The sequence below is a fragment of the Sebastes fasciatus genome, chromosome 9, assembly GCF_043250625.1.
Source record: "Sebastes fasciatus isolate fSebFas1 chromosome 9, fSebFas1.pri, whole genome shotgun sequence".
Taxonomy (NCBI): Eukaryota; Metazoa; Chordata; class Actinopteri; order Perciformes; family Sebastidae; genus Sebastes; species Sebastes fasciatus.
Window position 1 is genome coordinate 7,717,702 of NC_133803.1, and position 27,533 is coordinate 7,745,234.

The 27,533-nt window shown below is 40.8% G+C and overlaps 3 protein-coding genes across 6 annotated transcripts in view; 2 read left to right on the forward strand and 1 right to left on the reverse strand.

Annotated features, from left to right (window-relative positions):
- The first annotated feature begins 1,402 nt into the window (after window positions 1-1,402).
- vstm4a (V-set and transmembrane domain containing 4a) lies at window positions 1,403-10,239 on the forward strand. The gene is made up of 8 exons (XM_074645713.1): window positions 1,403-1,601; window positions 2,838-3,296; window positions 7,091-7,144; window positions 7,273-7,380; window positions 7,510-7,543; window positions 7,865-8,016; window positions 8,815-8,882; window positions 9,646-10,239. The coding sequence occupies exons 1-8, from the start codon at window positions 1,553-1,555 to the stop codon at window positions 9,796-9,798; spliced, it is 1,077 nt and encodes a 358-aa protein (XP_074501814.1). The 5' UTR covers window positions 1,403-1,552; the 3' UTR covers window positions 9,799-10,239.
- A 2,823-nt stretch (window positions 10,240-13,062) lies between these two features.
- wdfy4 (WDFY family member 4) overlaps window positions 13,063-27,533 on the reverse strand; it is a 46,231-nt gene continuing 31,760 nt past the window's right edge. For all 4 annotated transcript variants that reach the window (XM_074645710.1, XM_074645712.1, XM_074645711.1 and 1 more), the window contains 15 exons: window positions 24,310-24,352; window positions 23,243-23,362; window positions 23,025-23,148; window positions 22,830-22,936; window positions 21,482-21,632; window positions 20,495-20,586; window positions 19,127-19,336; window positions 18,913-19,033; window positions 17,068-17,225; window positions 16,103-16,261; window positions 15,835-16,014; window positions 15,059-15,241; window positions 14,469-14,556; window positions 13,651-13,780; window positions 13,063-13,431 (listed from right to left, as the gene is read on the reverse strand). In XM_074645710.1, the coding sequence (XP_074501811.1) occupies window positions 13,368-13,431; window positions 13,651-13,780; window positions 14,469-14,556; window positions 15,059-15,241; window positions 15,835-16,014; window positions 16,103-16,261; window positions 17,068-17,225; window positions 18,913-19,033; window positions 19,127-19,336; window positions 20,495-20,586; window positions 21,482-21,632; window positions 22,830-22,936; window positions 23,025-23,148; window positions 23,243-23,362; window positions 24,310-24,352 (1,930 nt within the window). In that variant the 3' untranslated portion in view covers window positions 13,063-13,367. The remainder of the gene's footprint in view (window positions 13,432-13,650; window positions 13,781-14,468; window positions 14,557-15,058; window positions 15,242-15,834; window positions 16,015-16,102; window positions 16,262-17,067; window positions 17,226-18,912; window positions 19,034-19,126; window positions 19,337-20,494; window positions 20,587-21,481; window positions 21,633-22,829; window positions 22,937-23,024; window positions 23,149-23,242; window positions 23,363-24,309; window positions 24,353-27,533) is intronic.
- Window positions 25,197-27,454, forward strand: lrrc18a (leucine rich repeat containing 18a). The gene is made up of 3 exons (XM_074645714.1): window positions 25,197-25,336; window positions 25,433-25,561; window positions 26,651-27,454. Exon 3 carries the CDS (start codon window positions 26,655-26,657, stop codon window positions 27,414-27,416), a length of 762 nt encoding a protein of 253 aa, XP_074501815.1. The 5' UTR covers window positions 25,197-25,336; window positions 25,433-25,561; window positions 26,651-26,654; the 3' UTR covers window positions 27,417-27,454.

A 27,533-nucleotide genomic window follows, 5' to 3' on the forward strand; every position in this document is an offset into this window, starting at 1 on the left:
TAAAAGATTGCTGCTACATGTTGATTTCATTTTACTACTCAGAAGGCTGTAATAACAATATAATATTACTGCCACTGCCATCCTGTTCTCACTCTTGAAAATGTACCCTGGGTCTAAATGACTCAAAATGAAAAGTCCTTTTAGTGCATAAAAAAGTCCATAAGGCAATTACAAAGTGTTATTGAGAGAGCACAATAATATGTCCTTAGAGAGTTGATAAACAACATTTTGTTAATGACATTTGCGGGTATGCCTTTGCCTAGTATACCTATGGGATCTAATGATAGAATGAAAATGTCCTGTCTTTGATTTACCCCGATTCACCAACTCAGATTAGATGTACATGACAGTGGTGAGAATGCCTGCATACGCTCCACATGCAGCTTCATAGTAACCTAAATATTGTTGATCCCCTGAGAAGCAGTAACCTGCTTTGACCACTGCGGGGCAGAGGAGAGCGATTCCTCCACTGGAGCAAAGACTTGAATTTAAGACTTATGTAAAGGAAAACTTGAGGGAAACCCCAAGTAAGATGTTGTTAAGAAGACATAATATTTCTCCAAAGTCACCAGAACTATCATTTTGGCACTTTTAAACATCACCCTTAATTGATGAAACTTATGTATGATTGCTATTTTTTCAAAACAAAAGATTTTGTCAAGGTCAGAAACCACCTTATCAACCCAGCCAGTCCAAACTGAATCCATGCTTTTCAAGAGAATCCTATGCATATAATCTGAAGGGTTAAATCTGTTGTGTAATTCCATTTGGCTTTGGCAGAGCTCGAAGCGCCAGCAGAAGCCCTGCCTCAGCAGTTTAGCCTGCCCAATAAAGCAGCAGGCTTCATACCACTGGGACAGTCTGACAACCGCAGCCAGAGACAAGCCCATGCCACTCTGTCCAGCAGCCAGACAGGGAGAGGTCCCGGCACACACATGACACACGCACGTCCACATAAATGCATGAAGACACAAAGCTCACCCACATGAACATCAACATTTGTGCACTTTATCTGGGAGATGTCAGAGGAGGATTACCCCTAGACGTTGAGAGTATCTTTGGTGATGGAAATGCATGTTCAGCGCTTTACTGTATTTTCCGAATGACACACAATATGTCAGACGCATGCACACACACACACACACACACACAAACCACGATACTTGACCATCGCTTTAGAGTTCTGGGGTTTTGGGCTTCAGTCCAAGACTCCTCACAGGAACACAGGAAATGACATTTCCTACGTTTTGCAGGACACACAGAGAAAGAGAGGGAGGGAGGGAGAGACAGTCAGAGAGAGAGAGAGAGAGAGAGAGAGAGAGAGAGGGAGAGGGAGGGAGAGAGAGTACTGGGAGAGTGAGTGGGAGTTTCTAAGTGGGAACAGAGCATTTACTGTTTCATATTACACACAGAAAAGAGGAGAAAGAGGAGAAGAGTTAATGGTGGGTAAGGGCTCTGGTGGGTTGTCCAGTCAGGCTCTGTTTTGAGTGTAGCTGCTCGTCTAAGGGCTGTGCAGTTGTGTCTGGGTTTATGGATTCGCTGACTGTGGAAAATGTACTTCTCTATAGTGGTCCTTGTCCTGACTAAGGCTCTGGTCACAGGTAAGTTTACCTTGTTTACAGCAATAACCGGTGAGAAAGCGAGGGAGAAAGAAAGAGAATGTGTCTAAAGTAGTAACTTGATCCGTCATCTAGCACACACTGTGAAACCATACATTCTGAGTTTATTATGGAGCATGAAAACAATGTCAAACATACAAGAAAAACACATCCTAACAGTAAATGTCTCTACAACAACCAAAAGTTTGCAAGTGCATTCATTATTATTGCATTATTGGCAGTACTGAAGAAGCAGAAGGTCTTTTGCAAACTGGGAAATTATGGTTTTGTTTAAAAACAAACCAGTTGTGGAGTTCGGAGCAAGTTTGTTCCCTGTGATCAGAGAAAACCTCAGTGTAATTTGCATTCTATAAACGGCCATAAAGTGGACTTACGACTCATATTTCCTGCCCTATAATTTTTTAGTTATGTTCAGTTTTGTGTTTGGTTTGAGTCCCTGTTGCTGCTTTTGTTGTCACATCAAATAGTGTAGGACAGACCCTGAGGGAGATTCCAACTAACACAGCAACAAAACAACAACAAGGCAGCCCAGATGTTCCCTGTTATCTTGTCGTGGTTCTCTTTGTTTCAGGCCGTACCGTACTGAAGATGAATGCTTCCCACCTGTAGATTCTCTTTGCCTGTCTGCTCACACATATTGTGTCCAGACTCCAGACCTGACTCAGCTGGCAGCAGTATAAAAGTACCTCCAGGGAATTAAAATAGGGGCACGCAAAGTATGTTTTAGTTTCCAAGCTTTCTAGCTGATACAGACTGAATTCCCATCCAGTGATGGAACGACATCTATAAGTAGATCCAGTGATAGTGTGAGCTCTGAAAACCATAAATCCACTGGGGTGTGCATCTAAATGCACTTTGTCTAAATGCTACAATTATATTTAATTGGCAGGAAATCAAACATCTTACAAAAATGAACTCAGACTTTTCCCATGTGGGGCTCATTAGCAACTCTAGTTAATTACTAATTTAGCTAGCAGGGAGGGGTCACACTGTGATCTGAACACTGTGATCTGGAGGCTCGACCAGATCACAGTGTTCTTATGTTGGGAAAAGCATATTTTTTATGGTTCGGGTTCATTTTATTCGGTCATAAAACAGAACAAAAATATTAAAACAACCACACATCAAAAAAAGTCCACATAGTCAATAGAGTATGGGATATGTGTGTATGCAAAAACAAAAAATATAACAAAAAATGCTTGTGTCTTTTATCAACAGAGGTATGTCACGGCCTGAATGTGACAGTGACCCCTGGGCCTGTTGTCATGGCAACAGAGAAAGACAACGTGACACTCTCCTGCCTGGTATCTCAGAGGAAGAGGAGCGGCAGCGTCCTCATCCTACGCTGGTTCTTTTCCCCTCTCGCTGCTCCCACTCTCGCGCCCCCTCCCTCCTCCTCTCCATCCCCAACTCCTCCTGCCCTCGAGACCTCTCAGTTCCTCATTGTGAAGATGGGCATAAAGAAAATGAAAATGTATGGGAACTACACCCGTCGTTTCCCCCAGCTTAAGTTCCGCCTGTATGAGGAGACGGAGGGAGAGGAGTACCGGTTGCGGATTCACAATGTGACAGCTGGGATGGATCAGGGTTTCTACACCTGCAAAGTTCAGGAGATACGCAAACACAGAAACACGTGGAGGGCATCGTCCAATGGTACCAGCACCACACAGCTGACAGGTAACTAAAGGTGTACTTTAACACACTCTGCTCTCCATGTCACATTTGTCTATTGAAAGGGCCCCATGTTGGCTGATAATAGGTGCAGATTTTCTATATTTTCTTTAATTAAAGTGGCAGTAGGCAGAATGTTTTTGGCATCAGTGGGCAAAAATAACCTTTCAGCATATTGTAATTCAAGTGTTCTGAGAGAAAACTAGACTTCTGCACCTCCTCATGGCTCTGTTTTCAGGCTTTAAAAAAATCTAGCCCTTGACGGGAGACTTTGGCCAATCACAGGTCATTTCAGAGAGAGAGCGTTCCTATTGGCTGTTCATTGAACGGAGGCAGCTGTAAATCACTCGCGAACTCCAATCAAACGGTCAAACTAGGCAACGCTGATCAAATATTACAGCTAAACAGTACACTACAAGATGTTTCTGAAAACATTTGAGGCGAGAAATAGACATTACAGTAACAGAATATTGATTCACATTTGATCAGCGCTGCCTAGTTTGACCGTTTGATCGGTGTTCGTGAGTGATTGACAGCTGCTCTGAAACAGCAGGCTCCAGCTCGGCTCTGATTGGTTGTTTCCCTCCAGTCTGTGAAATCTTGCAGATGCCGGAGGACATAGAGGAACATGATTTTTTTTTCAGATAACCTGTTTCATGCAGTACTGTCCGGATATAGTGACTATAGTGAATAACTTTTTTAAATCATATTTGCTACAATTATACCTACTGCTGCTTTAATGTTAGCCAAGTGGTAAGGGGGTTGAGACTCTTTCTCAGCCAGCATCCTCCCTGTCTAGGTGTTAAAGCCCTGCAGCATTTGGGTGGTAGAGGGCAAGCCAAAATTGAATAAGGCAGTGAAACAAAAGAAGAAAAAAATCACGTGTTGCACTATTTCTAGCAAAATAGGGAGTCATTTGCATCTACTTCTTGGCCTTCTGTCAAAAAACCTAATCTATCCCTTATGAGCACCATGCAAAAGAGATAAACTGTGCCTTGTGTCGTCGACCTTTGACTAGAAATATAGAAAGTGTTTTCCATTTTTTTTATACCTTTTGCGCAACCCTGGTTACTGGCAAAAGAGGATCAAACGCAATGGGGACGCAATTTGGTGTTATTGCTCTGAAAATGTTTTCCATGGAATATTCCTTTCCGAGGAATTCCCTCACAGCCGCACAGACTCAGCTGAGACATGCTGTCCGTGTTATCTGGCAATGGAAATAACGGAATAAAGGAGGAGCAACATTTTTTTTTATTTAAGGACAAAGGCCAAATAGAAATGTGTACTGTAGCATGTCTTTTCTGACTCTCGCTGCGCTCTGCTGCAAGTAGCGCCTATGTACTGTATGTTTGAGTGTGACCCCAATCCTCTGGCATTTCCATCTCAAAACAATGAGCTCACACAGCCAAAACCACACTCAACAATATCACTCTCTGTGTACGAGTGTGAGGAGTAAAAAAAGGTAGAGTGTTGCTGAGCTGGCTACGTTCAAAAACTTTGAAACACATGACGTCAGCATTCTGGGTTTACTTTTATGCAAGCCTAAGGAGAAAGTGTACCGGAGAACTCGGTTGCAGTGGAACGTATTTAGTCTGTGCCACATATGTAATAAACAAGTTGAACAAATCAGGTTATGAACTAATTTAAATCACATGCAGTGATAAATATTTCTTCATACGGTAGGATCCTTCCTTTGATTTAACTGGATTGATCGGCAGGGAAGCCATCTGTCATTCACTGGATAAAGGGCTTCAATGGAGATGTGCTTAGTGTGGCTACTACACCTGACATAGTTTACCTTTCACTAGTTTTATGCCAGAAAAGCGTAGAGGTTTGAGTCAGACGGAGCCATCTGACAACGCCCTGCCCTATATTCAGGGCAATGTCCCACTAAGGAAGCCACACGACCTCAGGCATCTCCGACATGCATCGACCACAGAACCAGAAACACAAGAGCTGACATTATAAGGGTAAACAAAGAGAAAACTAAGTCATAACTGTAATCCAGGGAACCCCTCAGTCTGCAGATTTAAGTCTGCAGACTCTCAGAGCAAAAGGCCACACCCCACTGAGATAATTGGACTAGTCTTATTCAAAAGAGGGGAGAAGTTCGTCCTCTCCCGCATCTCTAAATCCCAACTTGAGTAAACTGGAAAAATGAGCAGACAAATCTGCATGGTTAAATTAAAACCTTATTAGAAACTGTTCTGTGACTTCAGGTTTCTAACTCTGCCAGTTTCAGCAGATGATTCATTTTTTCTGCGTCCCGTCTTCACAGCTGGACTAATGGGATGGGGGGAGGGAAGGGGGGGGGGGGGAGCAGATGAGCCTAAATCTGTATACCTGATGGTTTTCAGCTTTTCATGAAAACCCGTGCAGTATATTTTCTTTGCATAAACTTGAGCTTGTGTAAACACATCTGTAGAGAGTGTGCACTTTAATAGCTCCCTAACAGCCAACCTGTTAACCTGCTGGTGCACTGATCAGATGTGGGGTTTAACATGTGGTTAACCACAGTGTTAAAGTTCACATATGTGGTTTACTTAAACATTAACTCACATTGTCAAGAGATGCCTGTTACATGTAGCCCGTTACCTCATCAGATGAGTTAGACTAACAAAAACAGTGGGTGGACAAAATAACAGTAATGCCATACAACTTAATGCAGTCTGATAAAACATCATAGATAGGCCCTCCATAATTAGCAAGTCTCAACAAAAAAATATTTTTAAGATCTAAATAAAACAGCCTATTGCATCCTCAAATGTCTTGTTTTGTCCACAACTCAAAGACATTCAGTTTACTGTCACAAAGGAGTAAAGAAACCAGAAAATATTCACATTTAAGAAGCTGGAATCAGAGAATTTAGATTATTTTTTTCTCTAAAAAAAATGTCTCTTGCAGCCTATTGCAAGGCTCTTGTATTACATTGCATTGTTATAAAGCCTCCCTATTATGTCTATAATCAAACTTATTTTTTTAAGTTTTGGACTGAGTACATATTTTAGAAAACAAAATGAGGTGTGTAAAGATCTAATTGAAGACAGCAGTATTTGAAGAACACTTGTGTTGTGTTATCTATAAAGTGTATCTTCTCCTTTACTGCCTGTAAAACTGATCACTAATCAAAAGCCATCGTGTTGCTCCCTGACATTAATTAACGTGATATCCAGACTGAGCGGCCGAGACCACATTTGACAATTTTGCAGGCAGCTCGGCGGTCTAGAAATGGGCTAGAAGTCAATTAGAGTTAATATCTTATCATTTCTTATTAATATGTTTATCAACCTGTGTTTAAAAGACATATTAAAAACTCATTACGGAGGGACTAAGTAATTTATGTACATAGCCTCTGTTCACTCTCTCCTCAACCTCTTGCTAAATACCCCTGACCTACATACAACCCATCATTCATTGACACACACTGACAACAACTTCCTTATTCGTCCTCTTTTCACACTAATAAGCGCACGCAAGACACTTTCAACATGAAACGACCAACAAAAGGAAGTGGAGATGCAGAGCAATGGGGAACCCCCAAACAATGTCCAAGAACAGCAATACAGACAGGCCTGTGTATGTGTGTGTGTGTGTGTGTGTGTGTGTGTGTGTGGTGGGTTTGGCTGATGCCGCAGCAGTAGAATCTCCCTTCATGTGCAGTTTTGATATTTCTGGAAACCGCTGAGGAGGTCTGCTGTGTTGGGTCAGAGCCCTCAGACAACAGCAATTTTCAAAGATACTTAGTCTGGGCTCAGTTTTATACCCTTGCTGACTTTTTTTTTTAAACATTTTTCCTCCAGTGCACTTCACTCTGGAGGATGGTAGCAGCAAGGGACTGTGGCGTTTGTTGGCAGGTACTGTTTTCATCTCTAGCCCTTCTTCTGTTTCACGTCACTGTATACAAGTCTTACTTTGATAATGCAACTGGTCTGAAGTCTTTATATTATTATTATTATTAAAGGATTATATGTTTGTGTTCTAGATGTGTATCTGTGCGCTGTGCTCATTTGCTCACTGGGCCTGCTGTCCATCTTCCTGTTCACTCTGGTTCTCACCTGCCAGTACTTTCACAGGAGACACAGGCTCAAAGGTAAAACCCTCATTAGTTTTTCCGACTTCACATTTAGAACTTTATGTTTCAGTTTTCTTTTTCAAAACAATAACGGGAGTATTTTGCTGTTAAATCAACACCATTGTTTTTCTGCTACTTTCTCCACAGCCAGTTACCTTCTAGTCAAGTGTCCAGAAAGCAGGTACAGTTGTTAATTAAAACTAGTGCTGAAACAATTCATTGATTAATCCGTCAGTCGATTGAGAGAAAAATGATCAGTTACTATTTTGATGATTGAATCTTTAAAGTTATTGCAAACATTTGCTGGTTCTGGTTTCTCAAACGTGAGGATTTGCTACTTTTCTCCGTTTCATATAATTGTTAAAAGTTATATCTTGATTACTGATTGGAAAAAAATAAGCTATTTTTAATAAGTTATCAGTTGATCAATTGCAAACATAATTGACTCTAAATAATCATTGGTGTAATTACAACTTTAAAATCTCTCCTCTGTTCCATGCAGCTCAGGAGAGACTGTGACCAGCTCCAGTAGTTCCTCCAATTCACCCCCAAGAGTCCAAAGGAAAGTCACAAGACAGAAACCCCCCAGAAGAAATGTAACAGTATCGCCACCTAAACTACCCGAGGAGCCACCGCCACACATACCAGCCAAAGGTAAAGTGACATTTTGAGAGCAGGGTGTATCCTCTGGGAGAAATTAAATTCTTTTGCTTGTGACCTTTTAAAGTAAAGTAAAGCAAAGTCTACTTGTGACCCCACGTCACAGCTTATATATAGTCTCAAGAGTTATGAGCAGTTTAACCAAAGAGTAATTCTCCTTCTCAGAATATTTCATTTAAAGGTTTTTTTATCGACCTGGAGAGGTAAAAGTGCATTTCGATACATCTTACGCAGTGAACTTTGTTCTGATTTGAACCACCAAAACCAGATGTTTTCTTTGGGTCAAAGGGGGGACTCCATGGTTAATCGGGTCACCTCACAGAAAAGTTAAATTCCCAGCTCTCATCTTTCTGTGTGGAGTTTCCTCTCAAATTCCCAACACACTGGAGACATTAGAGTCACAGGAGGGCTGAAAGGCTCCAGCCACAAGAAAAGGAATAAAGATAACAGTAAATGAAGGTATCCAGCAAGTAGAAAAAGCAGAAAATGATATAACAGCATGGTTCAATTTCTATGACAAAAATGGTTTATAGCAGAAAACGGCAGAGAATGAAACTTTATACTGTATTTGGGTAAAATCCTGCTGAGTGTATTGTCTGAGGTTAAATCAACATTGATGCTGAAAATGACAGTATGAAGCTCTCACTTCTGTAATAAACTACACCTCGACCAGGTTTAATAGAAAGTGGTTGTGAAGGATGATTCCTTTTTCAGCAACACAGTCGGGATATTTGTGAGTTCATTCCTCTCGGCTGTTGCTTTGAACCAATTAAGGTTGTCTCTGTTTTTCAGTGCCTGTTGCTGCAAAGAGACCTCAGAAGCCCAGAAGGTTAAAGCCTCATCTCAGGAGTTCTGCCGCTGTACGTCTCCTCCGTTCCCACCCGTCACGCAAACACCAATGTCCCCTCCTTCCATACAATCATTAATGAAACACTTAATAGATATGTTAAAATGTATTTATTAACATTTTGAAAAGCTGTTTTTTTTTTTGTTTCATGCGCAGAGTTGTTATTGAGGCGCATGCAAGAGGGAATTTGTCTCGCGACTGCGTGATTGTCTACAAGAGTTTATTGCCGTCTCTTCATTCAGTTATGAGCTTGATAATTCTATTTGGCTTTATTGCTTCTCAAACACAATTATTTATTTAGAGTGCTTCATTGGTTTTATATCTACAATAAAAATGTCAAACAAGTATATATAGAAGAAAACTACTCAAACTAAGGATGATCAGTATTTCTACTGATGCCGCTCTTGTGATTGTGAAGTGGAAAAAAGCTCTCCGGAGATGTGAGCATTTCTCTTTTGCACGAACATACTGATTGGATTAGTGTTGGATAGGACTCCTATTGTACCAAATGTTTTTAGAGTAAACCCGATGTTCCAAGAGGTCCTGTAAACACATACTTTCTGCAGCTGAAAAGCACTACGGCAATGTTTACCATAGAAAGTGGAAGAATACTACTGTTTGCTGAAAAAGATTAAGTGCAGACAGGATGCATACACTCCCTATATGCATCTTTTTTTTCCTGAAATGCCAATGCTCACTATATATGTTTCCTCTTTTGCTTTATCTCTGGGTTACATTCCTTCAAGTTCCTCACTCTCTTTCCCTCCCTCTTCCAGCCTCGAGTATCACAGGAGGATAGTCTGACATATGCAGAGCTGGAGCTGGTCAGACCGAGGCCAGAGCCCCCAGCCTCCTCCAGCCCCGACCCCGATCCCTCCAGCCCAGACACTGTGTACGCTCAGATCCTCTTCCAGGAAAAACAGCTGTAAACACAGCCGCTCTGGACACATGGCTGTCATGGTACCCCCCTTGTGAGGGTGGCTGAACTGAGTGGCAACCAAAGGACTATATTTATGAACTATCAGTATGGCATTTAGCATTTGTTTTTTTGGCTGTAAGTACGCTACGACTGTTGGTAAATGAGGGTTTTTGTGTTTCCTCGGCGCAGTTCCATTCCAGCACAGCAGTTTTTCTGGGGTCTTTATAATTCTGTTGTTTTGTTTGTTGGCACCGCTGGCCTGCGAGCCAGATGTTTATAGAACGCTCTTACTGTTAACTATTCTGTATAAACTCAGGAGACCGTGTGGAAATAAAACTGTTGTCCAGGCTCTCTTACTGCAGCATCATAAAGGCACTGTAACACTTTTCAAATGCATTTATAATTACAGTACTAATACACCAAATTAATAAATATATGCCTGGGTCTGACAGTCTTTGAGTCATATAAATACTTTTTTAAATTATCTCTTTAGAGTGGATTGGATTGCACTTTGTCCTCGTCTGTAAATGGTAAATGGACTTGCATTTATATAGCAGCTTTCTAGTCTTCCGACCACTCAAAGTGCTTTACACTACATGTCAGCATTCACACACTCATTCATACACTGATGGCAGAGGTAGGCAGAGAAACCATGCATCAGGATCTAATCTAAATACTCATTCACACAGCGATGGCACAGCCTTCGGGAGCCATTTGGGGTTAAGTATCTTGCTCAAAGACAGTTCGACATGTGGAGTGTAGGAGCTGGGGATAGAACCACCGACCCGCTCTATCTCTGAGCCACAGCCGCCCAATAGTTTGTCTGGGGTCACAAGCAAATTATGTTTCACACAATAAACCACAAACAATTATTTTCATTGTCGATTCATCTGTTGATTATTTTTTCAATTAATCAATTAGTTGTTTGCTCTATGAAATGTCAAAAAATGGTGAAAAACGTCCATCAGTGTTTCACAAAGCCAAGATGACGTCCTGAAATGTCTTGTTTCGTTCACAGCTCAAAGATATTCAGTTTACTGTCATAGAGGACGAAAGAAACCAGAATCACAGTTAAGAAGCTGGAATCAGAGAATTTTTGTTTTCTTAAAAAAATACTCATATCGATTAATCGATTATCAAAATAGTTGGCAATTAATTTAATAGTTGACTTCTAATTGGTTAATCGATTCATCGTTGCAGCTCTAACACCAATTCTAAATTACATACAAAACAGCTGCAGTGCATTAACTGGTGCTGGAAGGTGGATTTTGTTCAACAGCAGATATGAATCCTGGAAGCAGCACGCATTACGCTCAAGTACCCAAGAAAGGTGAAGGGTGTGGGCCATTCTGTGAAGGTCAGTGTGTGAAAAATGGGATGAAGATGCAGGAGGTGCACAGAGAAAGAGAATGATGCACATCCACACCGTTCTCTCTGTGAGTGGGAGAGATGGAGAGAGAGAGAGGCCATCATCCCCCCACAGTTCAGACTCACTGACTGGGATGAACCCGCTAATGACTACATTTATTCAAATTAGACTAATTGTAATCATGGTTAATAATTAGCTTTACAGTGCATTATAATTGGGTTAGGCTACAAGATGGTTCTGCCTAGGTGCAATAATTTATTTGATTTAATTATTCTGAGGAACCCAATGGTTTGACATTTCATATCATAAAACCAGCGGTGTAGAGAGAATGGAGATGGCCGTTAGCTTTAGAGAAGGTCATTGCTCGCTCTCTGGGAAAATTATGAGGACTATTTTCCACTCTATTAAGCCACTCCACTTAGCACAATTAGCCACACACACAAAGGTTAAAGAGAGAGACCTCTCCCTTTATGATAGAGAGGAGTGGTGCATGTGCGTGAGAGAGCGGCAGACGCAGAAAGAGAGCAAGCCTCAACAGTCTTGACAATCTACATGCATCGATGTAGGAGTGTCAGTATTGTACTTTTCCACCGAAAGATTAATATCAACGTCAGATTTACCCAGGAGTGTGTTTGTCCGGGCCAGTCTGAGGTGGTTAAAAAAAGCATTTGTGCTTGGTTAACCATAAACATACACAAAAAGCTGTGACAAACAGAAAGGATGCCTCATCAAGGCCCAGATACATCTGACATCATTCCTAACAAATTGAAAGCAGTCCAATGCTCAAATACTCATAAATACCACATTACAAAGCAGATTGAAAACACATCGTGAAAACGACAAAGAAAGATCAGTAAATTCTTCACAACTAACTAACCATCCTGAATTGTTCACACCACAAGCATTTACCAAAGCAAAACAATACAACCCCCCCATAGCACAAAATGCTGACGTGTGCATGCCGTACTTTTTATGATCATGGATGCTTGTTGTGCAGTTCGTGAGAAGCGAACTGCTCCGGCTCTGCAATACTATTAAAAAAAGCTCTATTTCTCAGGGAACGTTGGCTGAGCACGCACGCTCATGTTCATCATTCACACTATTCCTCCCGCTTGAAGCTTGAAGCTGCCCAGTTCAACCACAAGCTTCTGCTGTGGCCCCAAGTTAGCTCTGCTGGAGGGTTCATTTAAATGATTGTTTTGAAGGGAGTTTTTAAATGCTTGTTTTCCACATCACATTCCTCGTGCAAATTCACCCAGCTGCTCTGGAGAGTTTCGGTTTCACCTTATGCAACGCACTTTATTCTGGTATCACAACATCCAAAGACTGCAGTTGATGCAAAACGCTGCTGCCAGGCTTTTAACACGTACTAAGAGAAGCGACCACATCACACCGATCCTTGCTGCGCTTCAATTGATTTTAAGATTTTACTGCTCGTTTTTAAAGCCTTGAATGTTCCGGCTCAGGCCTATATCTGTGATTTGCTGACTCCCCATGAGCCTGATAGATGCTTGAGATCGTCTAGCAGGGCCCTACTAATGGTTCCGAGATCTCCTCAGCTGTGGAGCTCTCTACCTGAGGATCTCAGGCAGGCAAACTCAGTATCTTCCTTTAAATCTCTTCTTAAGACTCACTTTTATATTATGGCTTTTTCTTAACTGATGGTGCGTTTTGTAACTATTTATGTGATTTTATCTTGTTTAGATCTTTAGTTGGATGTTAATTACTTTTATCATGCTTTAATTGTAAAGCACTTAGTAACCTTGTTTTGAAAGGTGCTATATAAATATAGTTATTATTTATGAATCCCAGTTGAAATAAAATTAAATTAAATAAAATAAAATAAAATAATGGCCAACCCAGATTTCAGTCATAATCAAAATCCCAGAGACTCACAGGATAATATTTTATGATAATGTCTGTCAATAGTTTTATTCAAATCAGTATTTACAAAGGAAAAACACAGAATTAAATATCTATGTGGAAGATAAAAATATTCTATATTGTCTTGAGGCTTGAATGTACCAAATATTGTAACAGTTCCCGCTGAATGCACACACTGAGCAGAACAGAAATACAGCAGGTCTCAGTGCTCGGCTGGTGTCAGACCTGAGACACTGATGGATTTTATGTGTCAGTCTCTCGGAGAGGAAAAAGGCTTTGTAGAAATGGTGGCTGGAGGCAGGATTGTGTTCAAACCCTGCCACCTCTCACTCGCAGGTCCAGGTGAAAACTCTGCCCCAGGCATCGCCTGCCAACAGAGTAGCATGGCTCCTACACAGAAAGAGAGTGTGCTTTAATAATATGAGGTTATGTAAATGTATTCTGAAGCAATAACACACATACAATGTTAGTAAAGAGTTGGTGAGAGTAGTTTCCAATCAGTTAGTGTATTAGTTTTTAAATATAATTAAAATGAAATGGTTTTCTTCAGAACGAAGAGCTAAATGCCTCTTCACTTTGCTGTGAGCAGGTGCATGATATTTACTGTACCTGGATATGGCCAGCGCTGTGATGGCCGGACTTTTCTTGCTGCGGCGCTGCGACGCAGCCTGACTTCTGCTCAGCTCTTGACATAATACCAGATGTCTCTCCCAGCCTTTAACCTGGCGTGAGCTGCTCACTGTGGATACACCATGAGAATGCATCATTAACCCTCATTTACTACTAAATCACAGGGCAGGTGTCCACCCTGTCTGTAACCCTGACCCAGCGGTCCCCACAAAAAAAATTAAAATGTGCATTAAACACAGTGTTTTATCTGCGGTCAGCGGGCCGTTAAAGGGAGAAAAAATCCCTCGAATATAAATGCTTCAGTGTTACGTAAAGACTTGCCTCAATGTAATTTGCCAGGCATAATACTCCTATGAGGTGACGGGAGGCTGTAACCAACGTATGCCAAATTGGATCTGGGTATTATTGCTTTCTAAATTATACACGCACACACACGTCAGCAGAATTACTCATCAGTGTTTACTGCCTCTATGTTTAATAACTTTATAACAACATAATTCCTGCTAGCCCTAATGCTAGTGAGGGATGGGGCGAGCATTACAAGCTCTCATCTGGAACAGCGCTGTCTAGCTCGGAGATGAGCGGTTAAAAATAATCATCTCACACTTAAGGATTTATCTAATTAGATAGCGATGGGTTTCTTTTTGAAAACACAAAACACACAAGAATCATTCCCTTTTGTGCAGTTTTGCAATAGTCAGTCTCAGTGTTTCGCTACTGTCAGCCACTCCCATCATCTGTGCTGTTATAAATAAAATACCTATATGCATATCCCATCCTACTGCCAGTAACATTACCGTCTCTCTCCGTTCGGTCTTGCCCTGGGGACACAGGCTCTTCTGGAGGGCCAGGTAATTGTGTTCTGGTGTACTCTGTCTTCCATATCTGTATGAGAGACACATAACGAGTAGCAAAATCAGACATAATTCAACATAATAACAAACACACTCACATAAGCACCAGCACGCGCACACACACCCCATAACTCAAGGTAATAATAAAGTAATAATACCATTTGTGTGTGTGTGTGTGTGTTGTGCATGTGGCATGGGCACCCACTCCCAAGTGAAGCCCAATTTAGAGTTTGCAGCTTTGATTGCAGAGAGGCAGTATGTGCTTATATTAATCCTACACAAAAGCAGTCACACACACACAACCCATATGCTGTTATTAATACATTGATGGACATCCAAGCTGCTACCTGTGAGGCTAATACCAAAGTAATGACTGCCATATTTAAAATACAGTATGCTGTATAAAAACAAAGCAACCTCTCCTGCTGATCTATTAGTCCTACAAAGAGCTGCCAGACAGTGACTTTAAGGACAGACGCTCTCTCTCTCATACACACAGGAACACCACACGCATACAAAAAAACCAAACTCACCCGTATGATGCCGTCTGCACAGCCAGTGACGACGACGTTCTTGGCATCCCACTCGTGTCGCTGTGTGAAGCTGACACACAGGACGTCTGGCCGAGGCCCGCAGGAAGTGTCGGTGCAGGTCAACAGCTGACCCTTCATGGTCCACAGGTAGAGCAGAGGTCCCGCACATGACGCAATCTCACCCTTGGAAAGAGCAATTGAGTGTTGACGCCCATGTGCGCAAAAATACACAGAGAGATGCACACAAAAGCAAAAAAACACACGCAAAGAGGATATGCTTGCTGTCAACAATGAGGAGCCTTTCTTCCTCACGCTGTGAGCTGAGTAAAGGGAAACAACATGCGAGCCGAGCAGCGAGCCAAAAAATGACAAAGAACAGAAGAAAGAGAGGAAAAAGAGAGAATTTCAGAGGAGTATGTAGAGAATTACAAAGAATGAGATCGAGAAGGTGGACTTTACTTCATTCATTTATTTATTTTAATGTATTTATATTTCTTTATTATTATTATTATTATTATTTCAAATTGTAATTTATTTTTAATTTATGTTGTTATTAGTATTATTATTAGCAGAAGTAGTAGTAGTATTATTGTCTTATTATTACCTTTTTTTCTCCTCCTTTGTTTTTCAATACTTTGTTTTTCAATTTACAGTTACTATCCGTTATTATATGTACATATTATTTTATTTGTTATGGTTTAGGTTGATGTAGAAAATTTTCTTAAGGAAACAATAAAAAGCATGATTAAAAAAAAAAAAAAAGAAGGTAGACTTACGGTGAGCTCATTGATAGCCAGTGCAGAGATGCTGGTCTTGTGTCCTGCTAACTGGGTTATGTAGCTCAGCTCCTCCATATCCCACAGGATACAGGTGAGATCCCGGGAGCCACTCACGATCATGCTGTGTACCTCAGACACAGCCAGGCATGTCACTGAATCTGTGTGGCCGTATAGCGGCTGTGAAGACAAATTGGGTCAGTGTTATTCTGAGTGTGAAAGTACATTCTGAATGTTAAGGTCACGACAGACTTGCAGACAAACTAACCTGTCGGAGTTTCATGTGAGCCAGTTTGTCCTTGTTGACAGCTACATCCCACACACACACCACGGTGCTGGTTCCTGCAGTGACGATGGTTGTCGGGTTGGGACAGGCGGCGCACAACGTCTCGCCCCAGTCACACAGACTCTCACACACAGCAAAGGTCTAGAGATGGACATACATACGAAGACCATTATTACTTTATGTGTTATACTGTATATTAAATAAATATGATGGAGTGAGTTTATGGATATGTTTTAGCCGTTTAGCATATTTAAAAGGTCCAGTGTGTAGGATCTGGAGGTATCTAACAGTGAGGTGAGGAGATTGCAAACAACGGAAGCCTCTCCCGTGTGCCAAGCGTGTTGGAGAGCTATAGTGGTGGACGCAACTGGCCCTCTCTATAGCCATTTGGAGCAGAGCCAGTGTGTAGAAAGACACTGGTCCTTTAATACTTTCATTAGATCATGTGAAGCAGATTTGTAGTTGTCAAGTAGCCTTGATGGTAGTTAAAAAATACTATTATTACTCCCCAACGTATCTTACAGCATTGTATATACGGAGAGTTGTAAACCCCTCAAAGGCCCTAAAACAGACACCGAGACATTGCTGAGATATCAGATACACAGTGTAGGGCGAGAGATGGCATTGCCAGGTACTGTATGGTACAGTAAATAAGTAGAGCTATTTAAATAGCTGTCAAGAAATCAGTTGACAGAGCTAACACAGCAGTGTGTAGCACTCTGAAGTGAGCTAAAGCTTGGCAGATCATAAAGATCGCCTCACTGTTTTGATTGAGCGTGACTGGTGATGTCAGAGACAGCTGACTCTGATTAGCTGACGGTGTGTGTGGCTTGACACACATGCTTCACATGTATGTTGGGTAAAATTCAGTTTGTAGTGGAGCTGGAAGGTTGTGCGATAATACAAACGATGTAATACTTATCTACTGTGTGGGCTGACAAACGTACCTTTTCTGTGGCAGAGTTTCCAAAGGCACAGCTGTAGTCGGGGAAGCCCCAGTTGAAGAAGCAGCCCAACAGAGGCGACAGGAGGAGACGGTTTCTCTCCAGGACCGCGACCTCTTTTTCCAGACACAGTATCTGACCCACAGGGCCTCTCGGCAGCTCTGCAGAAAGGTTTACAGTGTTACTGAGAGTGGGGCACCATCAGCGAGAAGTTGTGGAAGAAAGTAAGGGGCTGTTTTTAAAAAAAAAAAATCAATATCAGTTGAACCATAAAAAGTTATGCGGTAAAAAATAGACAAAATGACCTCATTCTGCCTTCTGTGTACCTGAGTAAACTTGCCCGGCCAAATAAAGGTAATGGCTCTTCAAAAACATCACATTAAAGAGTTTGGTGGCTCAGTAAACTTGTAAAGAATTTCATTAAATTGACCACAGAAAACTGGGCAATTAAAACAGCTATTCCCAGGTTAAAGGAAGGTGAGGCTCTGTCCTGGGGGGACACCTGCATCCTGGACAGCACAAGTTGTGTGTGTTTGTGTGTGTGTGAGGCAGTGAGAGAGTGGCTGTAATTGTGCCTGTAATTGACCTATTCATGCAGGAACAGGCTGAAATCATTATATCCCATCGCCAGTTCTGCTTCTTAAATCCCCAGAAAGAAGTTGTGTCTGCGTCAGTTTTAGCATTCCTCCTCCTATTCATCTCTATCTGCTTATTGATCAGATCAGACACTCTGAGATTTAATATGAAATGTAATATGCAGGAATCTCTCCCTGAGCATTCGCAGATTCATCTCCTCTCCCTCAGTGGGCCTGTAGGGATATTCAGATTATTAAGTAGGGCTCAGCGGAAGAGTCATCTCCATATTGTAGCTCTAACAGATAGCTCCTGCTACCCTTCCATAGTGTAAATTAATCTATGGACATTCTCGCTCTGTTTCAACGATCCCCTTGAGACCTGGGCACATCTTGTATGTAATAATTGACATCAAACGGTGTGAAATAAAATACTAGAGGAACACCATACAAAATAGTGACGAATGCAGATGAATATAGCTGATTGAATTTAGTTTACTCAGCAGAAAATAGCTATGTTAATTCAGTTGTTTGGAAATATCTGTTGTTTATAAGGCTATGTTATGAAATATCTTTAAGAGATCTTTTATTCCATCCTCTGTCATCTTACTTAACAAATGATTTTATTAGATATCATTGACTAACGCTGTTTTTTTTATGATGTCTATTTAAGATATGTATTAATTTTAGCACTTTCATCCCAACTGTTTGGACGACTTAGGTTATTACTTAATTTTGTTTTTCTTTATCTCCTGCATTTTAGCCCATGGCAAAGGAAGCTTTTAAGTGTCTGCGAAGCCACACAGAACATGTCTATTCTATTCTATTTAATTCTATACCTTCATTTAAAGGAATATATAGTTTGTGTAGTCTGAATAATCTATACAGCCAGCAGCCGAGTAGGTGGAAACAGATAGTTTGGCTCTGTCCAAAGGTTAAAACAACTCACGAATTAACACTTTATATCTTATTTGTTTGATATGTACAAAAACCAAAGTGTTAAAACAAGCTTTAGAGGTGCTGGTAGCCAGATTTTTTACCTTTGGATAGAGACGGGCTACGTGTTTCCCCCTGCTTTCAGTCTTTGTGCTAAGGTAAGCTAGGCCGCAGGCTATAGCTTCATATTTAGTGCACAGACATGAGAGTGGTATCTATCTTTTCATCCAACTTTTGGCAATAAAGCAAAAAAGCGTATTTCTCAAAATGTCTAACAATTCCTTTAAGATTAAGGTATCTTATTTGCTGTCTGAACTCCTCTTTTATTGTGTCGCTGTACCTCTGAATGGCTGCACGGTGGTCTTCAGTTTGTCCAGTTTGAAGAAGAATGGTGTTGGATGGGGTGGGGATGATCCTTCTTTCTTAGTGCCACTGCGTGGTGTGTGTGGCTTAGTGAAGAGCTAAGGGAAAGACATGATACACAAAGAAAGATAATTTTTACAAACAATATGATACACTTTTTGCACCTCCCATACTAAGCTGATTCGTTTTACCTGTTTGGGAACCTGGCCAAAGTTGCTGACATATCCCAAGATTGTGCTCTTGACGAGGGGGTCCTTAGCGTCCTGCCGGCCTCTCTTAGCATAGAAGTAAGGGTGGAACGTGTTCACACTTTCTACGGCAGCAGGGCCTTGTTGCCGGTACCCAAAAATCAGGTCGATCCACAGGTGGAGGTGGGCACTCACATAGTCGCTTTCCAAGGCCTGAGGGAAACAGTTTGCACAAAGACCACCTAGTCAAGTAATATTACAAAACTACTATACATGCACTGTGCGTTCTTAAAATACAGCAGTGTGCAGTGCTTATTGTTATTACAGTGGGACCGAAACCATCAGTCAAACTGTTAATATGAGAGTTTAGAAACACAAGAAACTTCTACAAGAACGCCCAACCAATCAAATTATTCAGGTACACTATGATTTCTTCCAAAAGTCAATTTAGAAGTGTGGATCAGCAGGAAGCTGCACAGCTGCGTTATGAGCATATCTTCATGTTTGAATTAAAGAAGGATTTGGGTGAAATTAGCCAGAGATTGGTTTTGAAGAGTTAATAAGGAAAAGAGGGCATTATGACCAGCATGTGTATCCTTGCACCCAATCTTAATAAAGCCATCCTGGAATAACAGAAAAAAAACCACCATCATAACAAGGATATATTGTCCTGAGTTAATTTGTCTATGGAAGAAGAAAAAAAAAAAAAAAAAATCTTCTAAAGTCACTAATTTTATGAGAATGGTGGGCAATATGAGTAGTTCAGTAGATTACAGAGTGATAACCATCATAGATGCCCCAGGAATGGAAAAAGGGAGGGTCACACTGGAGAGAAAACAAACAGAGATATACAATAACCCCACACAGGGAAAGAGAAGAAAGAGTTGAGAACATAATCAGCCCATAAACAGCTGGCAGATATGAAAAATAGAGTATTGTTCCCGCCCTGAATAGTGTTAAATAGGCTTGTTGTCCTTCACTGTCTGTCATCTAAACTTCAGATACATGCCTCTTCATAGATTTTCTTGATAAGAAAAAACAACTGGTCATTATATTAGAAAACAGTCGGTACTAAAAGAATGTAACTGAACCAAACTCAATGAGACAAGATGGCCTTTAGAGAATATAATGAATACGACAGTGGCTGCTGTGAATAAGGTCTGTCTCTTATACTGTGGTAGAAAGAATGACTGCAACCAACACTATTACAGTGGACACTTGTTTTAGATTGTAAAACAGTGCATCTTCTGTGCACTTGCATCAGCTAGTATTGACAAACATTATTAGGTCTCATGGGAAACGTTCTTGTATGTAATAGGCCAGACTGGCCAATTGTAACAGACAGGCCTGGTGAGGTCGGGGGTCACTGACCTCTCGATGGATTCTAATGAACTCCTGGGGGTCACCTTTCGCCCATGAAGGCAGCTCCACATCTCCCAGAGCGGTACCGTCCTCCATACAGCCTGTAGAGATATGGATACACAGTACGTACATCACGCTGGGTCACATCACATCACTGCGTGTCATCCTCGAAAACGAGTTTAAAGATATCACGTGAACTTTTTTTTTGCCACTGGTGACATTATAGAGCAATGTTTTGATGAGTGGTTCCCTGTTTTGTTTGTGTCGCATGCACGAGGACACATGCACGTGCATTAGCACCGGTTTAATGCAATCCACATCCCTGCTCGTCAACGTAAACAATGCTGGTTCACACATTTTCTATCCTTTCAAAATTGTCTTTCCAAATGATTTATGGAAGGAAATGCATTGCACACATTCCTAAGGCTTCAAGGATAAATACAACGTGTTTTGATGATTTAAAAACCACTTAATGTTTACAGATCTGTGTTTGTTTACAAGAAAACTCAATGGGGAACCTTTAAATCAAAAGGTCTGGTGTTACTGTGTTTTTTTATTGCCATCAAAGTCCATGGAAAGCCCAAAACCAAAATAAATTGATTGTACTAGTGGGTATTTGCTATGTAGCCAGAGACCAATAGAACTTATTCCTCTGTGCCACACACTTCTCTATTGTTGTCCAAAAACTATTAAAAACAAATCAATGAGCCAAACTGTTGCACTGGGTGATGTGTTCCCTCGTTACAATGAACAGCAGGTTTTGAAGATGAAAGCCACAGACGGAGTAGGGAAGTCAGAAAGTACTGAGAGACGGACTAACACATTGTTGGTTTTGGTCTTTTCATGGGATTTGTTGACAATATGAAAAAAACAATAGAATAATGATAATCCTTTGAGCACATAACTAACAACGGTGCTTGTACAAAGCAAATGTCTTAACAGGAATTTCATACTTCCAGTAATTCATTTAGATACAGGATGATTTTAATGACTGACCCAGCTGGATGTGGTTGGAGTTGAGCAGGAAGTCGGACAGGTAGAAGAACTCTGGGATCAGCTCTCTGACGTCCCCCGTGTTGTCTCTGGAGGCCGACTCCCACTCCTTCTTTACGCTGTAAAACATCCGCTCTGGGATATCAAACCCTCCCTGTGGGGAGACGAGGCACAACGCTGTCAGACCCGCGGCACTGTTGAACCAAACTTTGCAACCGGCGTTATTAATAAAGTAGTCTGCTTGATTCAATGGAGTGAACCATATTTTATATCCTTCATTGTATTATGTAAGCAGGAAATATTTACTACTATTTGAAGGAAGCTTTTCATCTTTCTGTAAAATTCCATAATCTGTGATGGAAATCTCATGAGAGAGAATGTAATTTAGAGTAAAACAATTACCTCAATGAATGAAAATAGCATATATACTGGTAAACTCGGTTAGAGATGTAAATCCAGTTATGGATATTACCACACACCCGTTATGTGCTTCAGAAGACAAAAAGGCACCGTAATTCAGCAGACTAGCATCTTTATTGCTTTATTCTGACTATCAAATATGCATGCCTTTTCATTATAATCAATTGGATGCTGTATTGTAAATTGGTTACATCATCTGGGGCTATTTGCATTGGCTTCTTTTAGATGCTTTCTATAATTATTTGCATATATATTGAAATCTCCCTATAATCTGCTTTCATACCAAAAACAGCATTGAAACAGGATCTGGAGTGTCTTAGAGACAGATTATTAGCAAGATGTGTGTTTGAAAGTAAAAAACTGACAAAGAAGGGCCTGTGGATTAGTAGAACCAGACACATACACTAGAAACTGAACTTTGTTCCTTTTCTTAAAATACAGCAGTGTTCAAGACCATACCTGTAGTGATCAGCAATGATTACATTCAGAATTTGACCTTCATTATACCTTCACACATTATATAATATACATGTATCATTTACTGTAACATGTTTGCATGTGTAGATTTGTATGTGAGACTCAAATCTACAAGATGAGCTTTGCATTCACGCCAAAAAGACACAGTAAGTGAAAATCGTAATTGTTTAGTATTATACTTTTGCTTCTGATGGATGTATTTGATTTTCATGGCACAAATCGATAGTGTGTTCACACAGAAACAACAAATTCCATTTTCTATTCTATGCTATTATGAACAAAAGAAGTAGATTTTTTCACGTTTTGTAGAAATGGGTCAGTAAGCCAACAAATCATGCACATTTTTCTTACCTACCTCCCGACTGTGGGAACTGAGCCACCACATTTGATCGAATACCAGTTTATTCTTTTTAAGGTCATACAAATGACCAACAATGAGTGTCCAAGGCCTCACCTGCAGTGTCTGGAAGGTGTGTGAAAACGGCTCCATCCTGACGAGGAAGGAGGCTACGATGATGGCTGAGGAGTAGTGAGTACAGTAGTGGCACTGTGCCAAATTTCCTTTAGAGTAAAAAGAATAATGTTGAATACAAAGTACAGTGAATAGCATGAGAACAGAATAATGAAAAGTAAAGAGCTGAATACATACCATCAACCTCAATGTCCTCCACTTCTTCATATCTTTGGATGAACATCTGTCTCCTTTTCTCTGTCTGAGCTCCCATTGGTTTAGAGAGGTCACGGAAAGTTGCAGGATTTGACAGATCGAGCGTCTATCAAGGACAGAGATAAATAAAACACCTTCATTAACCCCCATCCCTACAATGTGAATGTTCAAGACAAAGATGTCACTGTGTGTGATCTAACCTCTGACTGGTAGTCAGCTAGGACCCAGGGGAAGACTGGATACTGCATCAGGTCATTGTATGTCCTCCCAGCGAGGGTGTTCAGGTGCATCAAGTACTCAAAGTTACTGATTTCCCCTCTCTGGAGGACAGACAAGAGTAATATGAGGTAGAAGGCCACCTTATATTACATAACACAGCAATATAGTTATAAACAATGGCTGAGTAAAAGTACTAATACCACACTGTACAAATACTCTGTTACAAGTTAAATGACAGAATTGAAAATATTACTTAAATAAAAGTATTTAGGTATTATCAGGAAAATGTACTTAGATTATTATTAGAAGTATTTTTTAACTATTTTGTATTGACTACAACTGATTATTACTTGCATTATGGATTCATGTGCTGTGCTTTTCTCCATTAATAAATTGATTGGGTAATTATTTCTCATAATTTTCACCCAAACGATGCTTGTTTTTTGTCCTACCAATAACACAAATCTCAATTATATATAAAAAATAATAATTATAATCATTGAAATAAATAAAAGGAAAAGCAACTAATCATCACATGTGTGAACCTGGAATCATGAAATGTTTTTGCATGAAAACTAACTGAAAAATGTCTTTAATTATCTTAATTAGCTAATTGATTAATCAACTAATTATTTCAGCTGTACCTATACTAGTGGTTAGTTTAATTTATAAAAAAAACCATAATATTTTTTAAGCTCTTTGTATGTTTTCTATGCAAACATCTTAATTTGTAGAGTAACAAAAGCTGTCAGAAAAATGTAGTGGAGCAAAACGTACAATATTTCCCTCTGAATTGTAAAGGAGTAGAAGTAGAAAGTGGCATGAGTATCACAAGTAGCCTACTTAAAATGTGTACTTAAGTACAGTGCTTGAGTAAATGTACTTAGTTACATTACACCACTGGTTATAAACAAGCGTACCTGCGCTGGGCTACTGTTATTGTCCTATCTGTTCAACATTGTGGGAGTCTCTACTGATGTCAACGGAGTAAGAAGTTAATCTGTAAACAATTCTGACAAAAGGGCTGTTTGTTGATTTATTGCATTACCTGCCATTTAACGAGGGCTGCCTTTTCAACCACAGGAGTCTTCCTAAAGCACAATAAAAATAAAAAGAATACGTTGAATTAGCATCAGAGGCTGATCACTGAGCAGTGCCTACCTACACAAAGTTTTTTGCTAGCTCTGTTGCCTAGCAACACATGTTGAAAAAGAGTTGTGAAGCAGCGGAGTGGAGGTGAGCGAGGGAAACTGAAATCATGTGTACACAGCTGTAGGAACAGTTCAGCGACTGGGATGAGCTACACTTTGTAGCATAAACAGTGAATAGAGATGTGAAGGATGTAGCACATGTTGCCCTCTGTAGGCTGTGAGGAAATATGACTTTAAGTTACACTGTAACTTGTCTGAATAACCTCCATCAGCAAAGTGAGCTATTTGAAAGAGGAAGTAATATTTTACTTGTGCAGTGAGTTTTTTAAATGGCACGCAGAAGGATAATGATTACAGGTTAAACAAGGAACAACACAGAGCAGTTCACTGATTTACAAGAAAAAAATCAGACTTCCTGCTTAGACAAGTTTAGCTAAGACAAACAGTCTCTTCTCCAGCTGTTTTTTCATTTAGTAGGGTTAGGTGTTTGTTCGGAGAACGTTGTAAGGTGATCCTTTAATAGGCATTCACTCAAATAGAGGCACAGACTTCTCGTTAAACTGCTGAGTACAAAAACTGCTCAATCAAAATACCTTGTTTCCAATTTATCCACCAGAATGTGTGTTTGGCTTAACAAAACATCTATGCTAGATAAATGACAATGTTTCATTACGTATTTCTCTCATGTGTCACCTATCTAAACTTGTTTAATCTAAATTAGTAAAGCATTCAACTGCTCCTGAAATCTCTTTTCCCTCTGTGGCCAGTAACATGGCAATAAAGTCCTGGCGCCAAGCACCCCAGTTGCTAAGTAACGATATTAAACAAGAAGAACCTTGACTTCCCCTGTTTGGTGTAGGGAGGCTCAGGAAATGGTGCATCCCTGATCTTTCCTCCTGACTTCGCCGCCTAATAGATTATCAAGTATTATTAACACAACTTCTATATGCTGACCAAATCAGAAATGTACTTTTAGGGTGTTTTATGTTTTGTTGCTGTGCTGTGACATTACGACTTCAGGTTTTATTCGGTACAAGGGTGAGAGGCTTCGAGCTTCAGGCCGGTTCACAGGAGCTAAAGCTGTCGGTGTGTCTCTAAAACTGAAGACAATCTCATCCCTCGATTAAGAAAACAAAAAGATAACATATGGTGAGTACATATCTTCATTTATGTTTTAAATGTAGATAGTTGTTTTAAACAAAAACACAGTTGGATAACAACTGAAAAAATAAATGAGGATGCAAACAGTAAATGGGTTTAGACAGCGAGGGGCTACTTGAAGTGTATCCAATAACTCCTCCCCTCGTCCAATAACTCCTGACCAAATTATTTTGTAAAACTACACTAAATCAATCATTGCATTTGGCCCAGTATGTGTTATCTAATTGCAGGCAATAATTTCATGCAATAGTTTTCTATAGGAGGTTATAATGGGAACAAGCACCAGTGGATAACCTCTCTCATCCTGAGGATGATGAATGAGGCGAGAGAGGGCCTTGGGGTGTAACACAGACACAAACAGACACACACCTTGCTCTTTTAGACAGGGAGGGGAGAAGAGCGAAGCCCTCATCACACTCCCAACACTCCCCAACTATCATTTATCAAAGTCCTGATTTGACTCTTTGTGCACGCGCACATGTACTGTGGTACAGTACATCCATGTCTGTCAATACACTTGCATGTGGATGTCACACACACACACACACACACACACACACACACCTTCCTTGCCTGAAAAGAGCCAAACAGCTCAATCAGTTGAATGGTGAGGGAGCATCAGCACTCATTTGTTTTTGCTGTATTACCCAGTGTCGCCTCTCTCCTATTGTTCCCCTGCATTAGCCTTAATTAGAGAGTCGTGCTCTTAAATACCCCCATGGGCAACACTAGGTGAGCACGCACTAGTGCAGACATAACACTGCAGACACACACACACACGCGCGCACACTCACAGAGACACACACACACACGGCTCAGGCTCTCATACCTCAGAGAGCATGCTTTCCCTACTGCCCCGGGCCATACATAAGCCCTTGTATCTGAATAAATCACATCAGCCTTACACACACACATACTTCCACGTAAACATACACACAACACATTTATTTGCTATAGTACTATGTGGTGGTGTAGATTAGATGGATTATTGGAAATCAGCCTCTTGGGGGCAAAAGTGAGGCTGAGCTGACATTTTAAAATTGTCCTGTTCAGTAATTCTCTCTGTGTGCGTTGCAGTACCATGCCTAAAAGGAAGGGAGCAAAAGGGACAACGGTGACCCTCAAGGCTGCCAAAAAGGCAATACGGATGACCCCGGATGGACGGCGCAGACTCACCCTTAGCAACATGGGCATAACCATCTTCCCAAAGTGTCTCCTAAAACTGAAAAATGTGGACGAGTTGGACCTCAGCCGCAACCTGATACAGAAACTCCCAGATAAAATCGGGAACTTCTCGTCACTGAGATGGCTGGATCTACACACCAACAAGCTGGAGTCGGTGCCGGAGTCCATCGGCAACCTGGTGGGTCTGACCCACCTCAACCTCGCCAACAACTGCCTAATCTCTGACGGTTTACCCTCCACATTGGGTCTTCTCACCAGCCTGAGGAGTCTCAATCTGGGAATGAACAAGTTGGACACCCTGCCTCCCACTATGGAGGCTCTAGATAGTCTCCAAGAGATAGGTCTGTTTGATAACCTCTTCATCAGTCTACCAGAGTTTGTGAAAGGCCTATGCAACCTCACGAAGGTGAACATGAAGCAAAATCCTCTATCGAATGATCAGGAAATATCAGAGCCAAAGGAAGATGAGTATCTAGTCCATGAGAGCAGCCTGTGTAGGACATGCCTTAAGAGATGTAAAGGAGAACACGTGCTTAAGGAGAAAAGGATAAGGACTTATCCAGGACTGATGGTGCAAAACTCAGTGGCTAGAGTCAATCAAGATGTGTGGAGAATAGAGGGGTGGAACACAAGTCAATCAAATGACCAAACATCTTAACAATGTTTTGAAATAAAAAGATTGATTACATGCAACTATCTTGAAATATTGCTGTCCAACTCATTGAACCTGTTACACTGCAGTTTCAGCTGTAACAACCAGTGTTGCATCTTTGAG